Source organism: Lutra lutra, chromosome 8 (assembly GCF_902655055.1).
Source record: "Lutra lutra chromosome 8, mLutLut1.2, whole genome shotgun sequence".
NCBI lineage: Eukaryota > Metazoa > Chordata > Mammalia > Carnivora > Mustelidae > Lutra > Lutra lutra.
In genome coordinates this window covers 6,754,886-6,768,809 of record NC_062285.1, presented here as the reverse complement: position 1 = coordinate 6,768,809, position 13,924 = coordinate 6,754,886, and the positions used below count along the sequence as shown (strand labels likewise).

At 42.0% G+C, this 13,924-nt stretch overlaps 1 protein-coding gene across 1 annotated transcript in view; it reads left to right on the top strand.

Moving 5' to 3' along the window:
• Positions 1–22: 22 nt before the first annotated feature.
• Positions 23–13,924, top strand: part of KIN (Kin17 DNA and RNA binding protein) — a 33,865-nt gene continuing 19,963 nt past the window's right edge. The window contains exons 1-5 of the mRNA XM_047740277.1: positions 23–193; positions 5,061–5,155; positions 10,175–10,218; positions 10,302–10,424; positions 11,512–11,693. Of these exons, the coding sequence (XP_047596233.1) occupies positions 80–193; positions 5,061–5,155; positions 10,175–10,218; positions 10,302–10,424; positions 11,512–11,693 (558 nt within the window). The 5' untranslated portion in view covers positions 23–79. The remainder of the gene's footprint in view (positions 194–5,060; positions 5,156–10,174; positions 10,219–10,301; positions 10,425–11,511; positions 11,694–13,924) is intronic.

The following is a 13,924-nucleotide window of genomic DNA, read 5'->3' as shown; positions in this document are numbered from 1 at the left end:
ACCCACCCTCGTCGGCTTCATTCCGCTTCCGGTTGGCGGATCGCTGGGTTTCAGCGAAGTTGTCGCTGTCGTGGTCGCGATGGGGAAGTCAGATTTTCTTACCCCAAAGGCCATCGCCAACAGGATCAAATCCAAGGGGCTTCAGAAGCTGCGCTGGTACTGCCAGATGTGTCAGAAGCAGTGTCGGGACGAGGTAAGCGGGCCTGGATGGGGCCCTGCTGGACATCCTGGTTCAAGCCCCTGGCGCTGGGGTTGAGGGAGTGGATCTCGGGTCCCATAGTCCGGGTTCCGCGCTGCGCGAGTCAGCTACTCAGCTCAGTAGGGCCAGCCTTACCTGCAGCCCTCATCCTAGGGGAACCGTGGTCTTTGACACCTCCTTCCTCCGCGATCTTCCTCCGGAAAGAAATGAAGTAAGAAAGGGTTTTGCAGATCTGGTAGACGTGATGCTACTCCGGCTGTCCGAAAACGGGGGCGTTGGATAGTGCGGTGCCGGAAGCCCGGGGGCGAACAGTAACAGTCGTCTCTGACCTGACGCGACTCAAGAGAAGCAGGATGGTTAGGATTCACAACTCTTTTCGGGGTCAGATGAGAAAGGACAACTGAGCCCTGGCACAGTGCTCACCTAACGAGCGTTTATGGGGCGTCCACAGTGTGCCAGGCCCAGGATATTACCGTGGATAGGTTCGTGGGCGGGAGTCAGACTGTCAGAACCCTGAACCCCAAGCCGCGCCGCTTCCTAACTGTGTAGTCTTCGCCAAGTTGCTTCCATTTCCCTCTGCCGGTTTGCTTCTCTTGTAAAGTGGAAGTAACAGTTGTACCTACCGGTAAGATTGTGAGTTTTAAATCGGCGGAGTATGCGTACAGTCGCTGAGGGGTCTCTGGGGAGATCTTAGAGAGTTTTGTATGCCGTGCACTGGAGTTTATACTTTTTCTCATTAGTGAGGTGGATGATAAAGCACTTTGAAGAATTGAGAGCAAGCTAGTGACAGGATCATATTTTTCTCTGGAGATCGAGTTGGATTGGGCTGCTGCAGAGGAACACTGGGTAATTGGAAGAATCTACTCCAATGTTTCTGCCAGCCAGGGATGAGATACTGAAGTAGGACTTACACTGAATAACACTGATGCAGTTTTTCTTTTTCATATCTCTCCAGTTCATGCTTTTAAATTTTTATTTATTTTTTAAAAAGATTTTATTTTTATTTATTTGACAGAGATCACAAGTAAGCAGAGAGGCAGGCAGAGAGCAGGGGAAGCAGGCTCCCTGCTGAGCAGAGAGCCCCATGCGATGTGGGTCTCAGGGTCAATCCCAGGACCCTGAGATCATGACCTGAGCTGGAAGGCAGAGGCTTAACCCACTGAACCACCCAGGCACCCCCGGTTCATTCTTTTATAATAGTCAAGGTGATATTCTCAGACAGAAAACTAGAGACTAGTACAGTGAACATCCATATATCCATTACCCATATTAAACATTTTAAATAACTTGACCTGTCTTTGCTTCTTTAAGAAACATTTTATTTATTTACTTATTTTTAAGATTTTATTTATTTGTTAGAGAGAGCACAGGCAGGGGGAGCGGCAGGCAGGGCAGGCCGAGGGAGGAGCAGGGTCCCCACTGAGTAAGGATTCCCCAGTGTAGACCTGATTCGAGGACCCTGGGATTATGACATGAGCTGAAAGCAGCGGCTTAACCAACTGAGCCACCCAGGCGTCCCTTCAGTAATATTTTAAAGTAATTCCAAGCATCAGGATATTTCATCTCTAAATACTTAAGTATGCTTCTCTAAGATACTCGGATATTTTTCTACATAGCCACAATACACATCGTCCCACATAACAAAATTAACAAAAATTCTCTCTCTTTTTTTAATTTTTATTTTTTTTTTGAAATTTTAAAAAAGATTTTATTTATATATTTATTTTTTTGACAGACAGAGATCACAAGTAGGCAGAGAGGCAGGCAGAGAGAGAGAGAGGGAAGCAGGGAGCTGAGCAGAGAGCCGGATGTAGGGCTCGATCCCAGGACCCTGGGATCATGACCTGAGCCTAAGGCAGATGCTTCACCTGACTGAGGCTTTAACCCACCAAGCTACCCAGGCACCCCAACAAAAATTCTCTTATGTCATCTGATACACACTCCATATTCACATGTCCTCACTTGCTCCCACAAATGCTTTTTAAAAGTTTTTTTCAAACCAAGATCAAATCAAAAGCTAGGAATTGGATTTGTTATTAGGACTTTAAAAAATAGATTTTTTTTTAGAGCAATTTTAGGTTCACAACCATAATGAGTAGAAGATACAGAGATTTTCCATACACATTGGAGCCCCACATATGTACAACTTCCCCATGATCAGCACCTTGCAACAAGGTAGTACTATTGTTATAATCAATAAAGCTACACTGACACATCATCATGACCAAAGTCTATAGTAGGGTTCACTCTTGATGTTGGACATTCTGTGGGTTTGGACAAACACATAATGACATATGTCCATTATTATAGTATCATACAGATACAGAGTAGCTTCGTTTCCTTAAAAATCTCTGTGTTGGGTTATTAGGACTTTTAATTCTCTCTCAATTCTAAACTGAGTATAGAACTTATGTCTCTTACTCTTTCTACCGCCCCCCTAAAACCCAGTTATTTTTCTTTTTTTTTTTTAGTTAATTTTTTTATATGAGTATCCTTGACACACATTAGTCACATTAGTTTCAGGTGTCCAACATGATCTATACCTTATGTATATACAACAAGTTTGTACCTTATGCTGTGTTCACAAGTATAGCTATCATCTGTACCATACAACATTATTACGATACCATTGACTATATTCCCTATGCTGTACTTTGTATTCCCATGACATATTCATTCCATCATTGGAGGCCTGTATCTCCCACTTCCCTTCATCTGTTTTGCACATCCTCCCACCCCCTCCCGCCTCTGGCTACCATCAGTTTGTTCTCTGTATTTATAGACCTGATTGTCCTTCTGTTTTTGTTTATTCATTTATTTTTAGATTCCACATATAGGTGAAATCATGAAATTTGCTTTTCTCTGACTCATTTCCTGTAGCATAATACTCTCTAGGTCCATCCATATTGTCACGAATGGCAGAATCTCGTTCCTTTTTATGGCTGATATTCCATTGTGTATGTCTTCATCCAGCTTCTTTATCTGTTCATCTTTCAATGGATGCTTGAGTTGCTTCCGTATCTGTGCTTTTCAATTTGCTGTCAAGTTTTTCTGACATTGACTTGAAGAGATTAGACCAGTAACTGCCTTGGAGCATTGCCACTTTATGGTATGAAACAACTAAGTTTTCTTGTGGTTGTCTTTCACCTTCCTTCTTTAACTTATGGTTTCTGTAAACTGGAACTTAGATCTGAAGGCTTGATTAGGTTCGGGTTAAATATTTTGGGGAAGACTGCTACATAGGCAATCCCTTGTATTTCCTATTACATCACATAAGGAAGCCCATAATACCTGATAGTGCTAAGATATTTGAGTAAATATGCTGGCCTGTAAAGTAACAGTAGAAATTAATATTTTCCCTTTTGCAAGATTGAGTTACCAGTAAGGAATATATCTAATCTCTCATCAACCTTTTACTTAGGTGTTTTAGCATCCTTGCCGTAGTCCATTGTTGTCTTAAGAGTTGCAAAGGGGTTGTTTTTTTATATTTTTCTAGATTTGTTATTGGCTACCGTTCTTTTATTAAAATGTCCTTTTTCTCATTAACTAGGGCTATTTGATCCTTAAATGTTGCCATAAAATATAGTTCCAATGGGAAAAGGAAGATAAAGGCTTAATTTTCCCTTTGGTTACCAATTTCAGAGTAAGACACTTGGTGGTGGTTCTGTTTTGTTTGCCCTCCTGTCTGTTCATTGCCTTCCTTCCCTGGGAGAATGACCTGCAGGAGGAGAAACTGATCCCTCCAAAATCTTCCGGGGTCTCCCTGTCTCTCAGTGTTGGAAGATTGAGGGAGAAGGTGGTTAGATCCAGAATATCCCCTCCTGCCCATCCACTCTCATGGGTTTCTAGAATTTAGTAACATCATTTTGTTTCCGTTTTATTGATTTATTTTCAATTTATGGAAAGTAGTACTGGTTTTTCCATTTATGAGACTGATACTAAGTTTCCTTTTAAGGTACATTTAAGTAAGAGTAATTCACGGGTACTACACAGATGAGGCAGGAGCAGTGTGGGTAGTCTGTAGGCAACCAAAGCTTAGGAAGCTAAGTAAGATGAGTGGTGACATCAGGCTAATGATGTGGGATTGAGCGGAGGGACAGGAGAAGAATTCTTCAGGAGGAGGCTAAGCGGGCTTAGTGATACGCAGAAGGCGGACCTAGAGGACGACTCGAGGGTGCCTGTCTCTAAGGTTCACTGTGGGTGTGCGACTGTGCTGTTCACTGAAACGGGAATACAGGAGGAGAGACGCATTTTTCATTTCTCTTTCTATGAAGAAGAAGGTGTAAATGTTAAGCCGGATGGATACAAAGCCAAAGCTTGTAACTCTTTCATAGTCGTCTGAAGAAGATGCACGTTTAGTGTATTTAAATGAGGTTTCTGTAATATGCCATAGTGTATTTTGGTTAATGAACTAAAGTAGAGTGAAAATAGTCCCCTTAATGGAAATTCATTACTGGCCCATTTTCCTTCATTCCATCCCTCCAAGAACTTGCACAACACTACATGAAGTAGGTGCTCGACAGAATTTGTTAAAGTGATTTAAAAAACAAAGTCACAGAAAAACAAAGTCACTCTTCTGTCAGATTTCTTACTAATGTCAGTTTTCCAAAGCACTGGTTTTCTGTCTCTGTAATCCGGGGCTATGCTTTGATTAGGAGTGTCGCGTAACTCAACTTCGTAAAAAACTTTTAAATAAAAATAACAGTGAGCTTAGAGCTAGTGATTTTTTTTCCTTTTTTTTTTTCTTTCTTTACAATTTATCATCAAAGAGCAGCTTTTTAGGGTTGATTAAATACTTCTGTTTAGGGCCCCTTATGATGACCTAAATCAGAATGTAACTGCTACCTCTGCATTTTTGTAGAATGGCTTCAAATGTCACTGCATGTCTGAATCTCATCAGAGACAACTCTTGCTCGCTTCCGAAAATCCTCAGCAATTTATGGATTATTTTTCAGAGTAAGTAACTTAAAGACATCTTTTCCTCATGAGCTTTATTCAGTCGGACACTGAGTAGATGCTTAGTATTTTCTGTATTGGGAGCTGTGTCCATTCCTTACACATTAGCACGATAGCTGTAGTACCCTGTGCTCAGGTTTTATTTCCCTTTGACAGTTTATCATAGTATGGAATTGTTGCAGAAGTGCTTCTCACAATTTAGTCTTGCACTTCAAACCTAAAAAACTATCTTTTGTCCTAACTCAGTTGTGGCTCAGAGCACAGCTCTGGAGTCAAACCATCTGCCTTAAACCCTGCAAGTCCAGGCTTCTCTACTCAGGAGCTGTGTGACTGGCTGAACCACTTACATTTGTCTGCGCTTTTGTCTGCTCATCTGTAAAATGGGACTAAAAACAGCATCATCTTCCAAGTGTTCCCTTTATTTTATGGAGTTTATTTAAAGATTAATGAGTTAATACTTCTAAAGTGTTTAGAAGAGTACCCAGTACTTGATTAGTAGCTGTTAATTATTATTACTATTAACGTTCAGTTCTACTTCTATCTCTTTCTTTCCAAAGTTCTAGACCTTTTGGTCTTAGGACCCCTTTCCACCTTTAAAAATTATTGATGAACCCAAAGAGCTTTTGTTTATATTTGATATTGATATTTGATAGTGGTGCATTGCTATTTGTAAATTAGAGATTAAAAATGAAAAATTAATGTATTTATTACTTTATTTAAAATAACAATAAGAGGGGCGTCTGGGTGGCTCAGTGGGTTAAAGCCTCTACCTTCAGCTCAGGTCATGATCCCAGGGTCCTGGGATCAAGCTGCACATCAGCTGTCTGCTCAGCGGGGAGCCTGCTTCCTCCTCTCTCTCTGCCTGCCTCTCTGCCTACTTGTGATCTCTGTCTGTCAAATAAATAAATAAAATCTTAAAAAAAAACAATAAGAAACCTATTGCATGTTAAGATAAATGAATTTTTTTAATTTAAAGAGCATATCTTTTCTAAAACAAAAAAGGTTAAGAGTAGCATTGTTTACATTTTTGCCAATCTGCAATGTCTGACTTAATAGAAGATGGTTGGATTCCACAGCTGCTTCTGCATTCAGTTTGTTTCAAAATGTTTTGAGAAACACAAAGCCCACCCTGTTCATAGATGTAGAGCTGGAATGGGGTAATATTTTAATAGTCTTTTTCAGATAATTTTGCATATTCCTCTTTGATACTACATCAAAACAATGGCATGGTAGTTTCTTAAACTTTTTTTTTTTTGAGGTTTATTTATTATTCTTTTAGAGAGTGTGTGTACCTGTGCTTGAGTGGGGGGATGGGCCAAGGGGAGAGAGAATCCACAAGCAAACTCTCCACTGAGTGTGGAGCCAGACGCAGGGCTCGATCCCAGGACCCTGAGACCATGACCTGAACTGAAATCCAGAGTCAGTGGCTCAACCATCTGAACCGCCCAGGCCTCCCTGGCAAGGTAGTTTCTTTCTTTTTTTTTTTTTTTTTTTATTATTATTTTTTTAATAATTTCTTTTTTTTTTTAAGATTTTATTTATTTGACAGACAGAGATCACAAGTAGGCAGAGAGGCAGGCAGAGAGACAGGAAGGGAAGCAGGCTCCCTGCTGAGCAGAAAGCCCGATGTGGGGGTCGATCCCAGGACCCTGGGATCATGAGCTGAGCCGAATGCAGAGGCTTTAACCCACTGAGCCACCCAGGCACCCCTGGCATGGTAGTTTCTTAAAGATTAGTTGCAGTGTGGAATCTGAAACCACATCAGCAAACTTTTTGTGCCCTATTACATCATGAACCCCTGATCTTTCACTCTGTACTTCTCATACCTGTGTGTGATTTTATATCATCATGCACTGGTCATTTGTAAAATATTAGCTCACTGTGTATTCAGAATGGTGACACATTTCATTACTTAATAGCATAAAATCATATTTATTAATATCAGCATCAGTGTCATCAGAAAACATCTTGAAGTTTTGGAAAGTACATCAGACTCACAGTGGCTGATGCTAACTTGCCAGATTTAGATTTTTGCTCAAAAGCCCAAATTTTATCATTGGCCAAAAATACCGTCAGTTGTTTTCCTTGACATGACAACGCTCCCTTTGTTTATGTTTGGGAAAATGTCTACTAAATACCCAGTTTGGAATAATCATGGTTGATCTGTCAGTCATTCTTTCGAACAAAATGGTGCTCTGTGGAAAAGGTAGTTCAGCACGTGGCCCAAACAATGGCACAAGTGATTTGCTCACGACAACCACTGTCCAGCGGCAGAAGTGGTTAACTCATAATCCCATTTCATCACACAGGCTTGTGGAAAGACAGAGCCCCAAAGGTTGAGTTGTGATACTATTAATAATGCTGCTTTATCAAGGACATTTTTTTTTAAGATTTTATTTATTTGACAGAGAGAGATCACAAGTAGAGAGAGAGAGAGAGAGGAGGAAGCAGGCTTCCTGCCTAGCAGAGAGCCCGATGTGGGACTCGATCCCAGGACCCTGAGATCATGACCTGAGCCGAAGGCAGAGGCTTAACCCACTGAGCCACCCAGTCCAGCCCTGTCAAGGACATTCTTGATGAGACTGACATTGACTTTCACTGCGAGCGCCTGCCCATGAAGAAGACCTGCCCGCTAGTATACTGTGGCCTCAGCACCCACTGCCTGCACTTGGCTAAGATGCCCGCAGGTTCGCCCTGCATGGCTTTTGTGCCATCGAGGCAAGGAGCACAGTGAAAAAGGCAAAGAGGATTTATCTGAACCACCCAAAACCATCTGGAGGAGCACTGGGTGGCTCAGCCGGTTTAAGCACCTGCCTTCGGCTCAGGTCACGATCCCGGGGTCCTGGGATCGAGTCCCACATTGGGCCCTCTGCTCAGTGGGGAGCCCGCTTCTCCCTCTCCTTCCGCCTGCTGCTCCCCTGCTTGGTCTTGCTCTCTTGCTCTCTGCCAAATAAATAAAATCTTTTTGAAAAAATGGGGGAAAAAAACAACTGTCTGGAATACCACTGGGCTCCACAGGCCACCTTTGGGGAAATACCATTCTGGCAAGAGCCATCCGCATGGAAACCTCCCCAGCCCTGTCCACTGTGTCCCCGGTAGCTTCCCTCCACCTCCGGCAACCTCTGGAAGGGTCGCTTGTGCCTCTTTCCACCTTCCTCCATCTTTTCTTAACTGTCCACAAACACGTCTCTGTTTTCCGTTCTTTCCTACTCCTCCTCCCGCTGCTTACCATCCTCCTATCTTACTGTCTTCCCTAACCCTTCTGCATGTCCCCCAGCTCCTCAGATGCAAGAGCATTCTTCAGGGCGCCCACTTGGCTTCCTTTTCTCCATAGTACACAGGCTCCAGGAGTCCCGTCATTCTTCCAGCTGTTAAAACTTCATGTTGGATGACTCCTCCGTCTTACTGTTTGTTCCTAACATCTGTCTTGAGTGGGAGATTTTTTTTTCTGCACAGTTCTGTATTTCTAAATACAGAGCCAACATTTTAAAGCTAAGGGCAGTATTCCGCCCACCACATCTGCTTATTATCCTGGGCTGGCTGATGACTTCCTACCTGGAATGCCAGGCTGGGAAGTCCTCATCGATTCTCCTCTACGGTGTCCTTTAAACTTGCATCCTCTCCATTGTCAAGACTCTAGTAATAATAGTTCTTATCCTCTCTTGCCCAAATTAATTCCATGATTTCCTCACTGGGCTCCCAGCTGCAGCTTCCGCTCCTCCCTATCATACTTTATGCCCGTGGGTCACAAACCTCTACACGGGTCCGAGTCACCTGGAGGGCTCGGGGGACCATAGTGTCAGGTTCTGGTGGGGCTGGAGACTTGGCATTTCTGTCTAGTTCCCAGGTGATGTGAGGGCCGCTCCTCTGGGGACCACACTTTGAGAATTCTTATTCTATACTTTCCACAAGATTATCTTTCTAAATCACAGATTTTCACAGACTAATTCCTCGGTAACTTATTTGGTGCTTTCCACCGCACGCATAAAACCCTCCCTCTTTAGTATGACATTAAAGATACTTCGAAGATTAGCCGTACCGGTATTTTCCAGCTGTGTTTTGCACCCACGCCCCATTATTCTATTCTATCCCACTTCGTCCCCCATTTATGTCTACTCTCAACGTTAGCTCAATTAGATTTTCATTTCCCAAGTGTGACGCTTTCATGTCTCTGCCAGCTGGGAAAGGTCTTCTCTTTCTCTTCACCTCTAAAGTCCTACTTGTTTTTTATTTTTATTTTTTAAAAGATTTTATTTATTTACTTGACAGAGAAACAGCGAGAGAGGGAACACAAGCAGGGGGAGTGAGAGAGGGAGAAGCAGGCTCTCCATTGAGCAGGGAGCCCGATGTGGTGCTTGATCCCAGGATCCTGGGACCATGACCTGACCTGAAAGCAGACGCTTAAACCAACTGAGCCACCCACGTGCCCCTAAAGTCCTATTTATACTTCGCTGCCCATATTAGGGATCTCCCTGGACTCCCCTGATACTTTGTTACATCTCTTTTGCAGTTCGATTTCTATTATGATTGCTTCTCCTAGATTGTAACCCGGGTCAGGATTTGTGTTTTATTCACGTATGTTTACCTGTGTTAAGTACACTTAACACAGTGTACTCAGTGCAGAGGGACACAGTGAGTGCCAATTTCCCGTGGAATAAGGGAAGTTTTGTTTTGTTTTGTTTTGTTTTAACCATCAAAAAGACAGTGTTGTTATGCCACATTCAGTAGCACTAAGAGACCTGATGAAGGAACCTCTGCAAAGATGTGTAGTCACTTTGGTTACGGCTGCTCTGCCAACGCTGACAGTTTCCCTCCAGACTGACTTTGACCTGTCATTCCTGAAAGCTATAGTCTTTTGGGATTCCTTCCTTTTTCAGCTTTTAAAGGTTCTTAACAGACATTCACACAGATGGTTCATGTATCATTGGACATTGAAACTGTATGGTGGCTTACAATTCAGAGAAGTGATGCTTTATATTTGTAAAAGTGCCATAATGCTCTCTTTCCTTTCCTTATTAGGGAATTCCGAAATGACTTTCTAGAACTTCTCAGGAGACGCTTTGGTAAGCATCCTGGTGTTGTGCATATAGTAACATCATCATGTTGTAACCTGCCCAGGATTGACGGTGTTGTATTTTGTTCGTAGGCACTAAGAGAGTTCACAACAACATCGTTTATAATGAGTATATCAGCCACCGGGAACACATCCATATGAATGCCACTCAGTGGGAGACTCTCACTGATTTTACAAAGTGGCTGGGCAGAGAAGGTAAGAGTAAGACAGGATGTGACTAGTAGTTATGTGGCTACAGGGCAAGGAGAGACCGTTGTCATAATTTCCATGTAAATTTATGGAAACTTGGACAAATAGGGCAATTAAAAACTGGCCAAGAGGAGCATAATCTTCCAGGATTGATTTTTGTGGGTTACACTTGAATATGGAGTGTCTGGAATGGTTCTTTTGATCGTGCAAAGATGTATCACCAAAGCATCCTCTCATCTGGGGTAAGAATTACTATCAGTCCTTCCCGTTTTTTACCCCCTTATTCATTTTACTTTTGGAAACCTTTGTTACCCCTGCTTAAGGAGGTAACAAATATTTAAATATTTAAAAATATTTATTTATTTATTTATTTGAGAGAGAGAGAGAGAGAACACAAGTGGGAGGAGCAGAGGGAGGCAGAGGGAGACAGAGTCTAAATCCGACTCCATGCTGAGTGGGGAGCCCGACATGGGGCTTGATCTCATGACCCTGAGATCACGACCTGAGCTGAAATCAAGAGTCAGACCACCGACCAAGCTGTGGAGGCACCCCACGGAGTTCTTTAACAATTTGTTGTAGCTTATTCCATTTCTGATCTTCCTAGGCTAAAGCTTAGGAAGAGAGGAGAAAGAAATTGTGTGTCAATGTATTACTTATTCCGTGTGTTCCTTTATTCTGTCTGATGGGGAAAATTTCTACTTAGTTAAGTTAGCAGAATATCATGTTCTCCTTGGACGTTAGCTACTGAGACACAGTTAAATACTCACTAAGCAAGATGATACTTCTTTCATGTGTTTCCCCTGCTTACATAGTTGACTTAACGTAGCTAGTGAAAAATCAGAATAATAATTTTTTCTGTTTAAGGAGGTAAAATATTCCACTTAAATATCTAAGTGTCATCAGCTGTGAGTATGGAAAATTTGTGGGCTGCATGAAGTCGTGTATTGGAATGTGTTTGAAGGAATAAACACATGATGCAGAGATCAAACACATTGGTGTGTACTTTCGGTTTGGATTGTACGCAAATCTTTTATTTTTTAATTTTTAAAGTTTTAAAATGATTATTATTTTTTAATCTTGTATTTTTTTACAGGTTTGTGCAAGGTGGATGAGACCCCAAAGGGCTGGTATATTCAGTACATAGACAGGGACCCAGAAACTATCCGCCGGCAACTGGAACTGGAGAAAAAGAAGAAGCAGGACCTTGACGATGAGGAAAAAACAGCCAAATTTATTCAAGAGCAAGTGAGAAGAGGTCTGGAAGGGAACGACCAGGTGAGCACCGGTAGCATTCCAGGAAGCAACAGGAAAAGGTCTCAAAAAAACTTTTAAGCACTGCATTTAATTTTATAGGTCTCGTTCCTTAATTAGGAGAAGAATGAACATGGCCGCGTGGAAAAGCCTGGGTTTTGCAGTTGAGACAAATCTGGGTTCAGTTCCTAAGTTACTGCCTCATGGTCTTCTAGAATTACACAGTCTTCTAAACCTTGGTTTCCTTATCCCTAAGGCAGAGGGGATAGCTAATGCGGGGGACAGAGCAGATCACATCACTTGGCTGCAATGCTCGGTTAAACAAAATGTGGGAACCCGGAGATCCAGCACTCGCCCCAGCCTAGGGAGGGTGCAGAGTCTCTGAAGGTAGCTACCTCTGGGCTTGAAAAAGCAATGGGCAAAACGTAGACAAATGGGGGAGGAAGACATGGTTCAGGTGGTCCAGGTGTTGGCGCAACTAGAGTAAGGCATTAATTTTAACAAATATTTATTGGGTACTCCCTTCTTCTAGGCCTTCTTCTAGGCACTGGAGATAGAGCAGTAAACAAAAGGTAAAAACTCCCTGCCTCATGGTGTTTACCTATCAAAAGTCATGTGTGTGCAGGAAAACAACCTAGTATATATGTGAACCACTAGCCATTTAGTATTTTTAAAAAGCTTATTGTGGTATAAAATACATGTGATAAAGTGCATGATGGGCGTTACTCTTAAGGTGACTAAAGCTCAGTGAAATTTTACACGTGGATGTGTCTTTAGATGGGTGGATGGAAGTAGATGGATGCAGAGTCTGTGTAGTGACCCCCCCAGATCAAGATACAGACCGTTTCCAGAGTCACAGTCACTCCCAGTGAATAGCCCCCTTCCCCCAAGAAGGAACCAGGGTTCTAACGTAGCACTATTGATTATCTGTTAGTGTATTCTTGAACTTCGTAGAAATGAGATTGTACCGTATACTCCCTCTCTGGCTTCTTGAACTCAAACAGAAAGTTCTTTATGTTTCCTGTACCTGTGTTCTTTCCTGTTGGTGTTTAACTCTTTTTTTAAAGTGATGTCTGCTGTTCCATTTTATGACTATCACACAACTTACCCATTCTCCTGTTGAGAAGTGTGTGGCTTGTTTTCAGTGTTTGGCTGTGGTGAATACAGGGGCTCTAATCATTAATGTTCATGTCTGATAGAAGCTGTTCAGTACAGAGCAATGCTGGAAGTAGCCAGCGATAAGAAAGTGAAGATCTGTTTATGAGTCAGCTTTTTATACCATGTTAGTTGACTTTGATAAGTGATGGGTGCGCGTGTTATAATGGTACTCTTTCCATATGCGTGTGTTCATATGCATTTATTCGCACAGTCTTTTAGGAGTTTTCTGTATTAAAGTAAAACAATGGTTAAACTGCTGTAATTGTCAAATTTAAACCCTTGCCTAAGATCTAAAACCTTTTTTTTTTTTTTTAAAGATTTTATTTGTTCACTTGACAGACAGAGATCACAAGTAGGCAGAGAGGAGGAAGTGGGCTACCCGCTGAGCAGAGAGCCCAATGCGGGGCTCCATCCCAGGACCCTGAGATCACGACCCAAGTAGAAGGCATAGGCTTAACCCACTGAGCCACCCAGGCGCCTCAGATCTAAAGCTTTTTATTCCTGAAATTGACTTACCTTTTTCATTTTTAAACCTCTGCTTTCAGTAGAGGGAAAATGGTAATTTCCTCTTGTGGAAATTAAGAAGGATCACATCTTATATGGAGGAAATTCGTTTACCTTTTGTAACAATTTAGCTTAATTCCACTAAAATCTTCAAGTGAATTTGCACTCTTTAAATAAAAATAGCATCCTCCCCTTAAAGGCAGAGGAAGGCCTACTGCTCAGTGTTTCCTCATTGTATTCTTAAATATTATCAGTTTTTAAAATGTAGCATCTTGTCTTTCGCCTTCCTTTATGAGATCCTAATGGAGAAAAGAATATCTCAGCTGCATCTCAAGACAACATTTTTATTAGTAGAAATAACAGTTAACATTTATCAAACCCTGTTGCAGGCGTTATGCTAAGTGCTTCCTTTATTTTATCCTATTTTATCCTTATGACACCTCTAGATGTGTATAGTATTCCTATTTTATAGACAGAATAGTTGAGGTACAGGGAGATGGTGAGATTGACAGGTGCCGGAGCTAATAACGTGCAGAGGTGGGTTTGATCTGCGGTTCTGTGTGAGTTAGTCTTAGGCTCTTGATCTTACACTA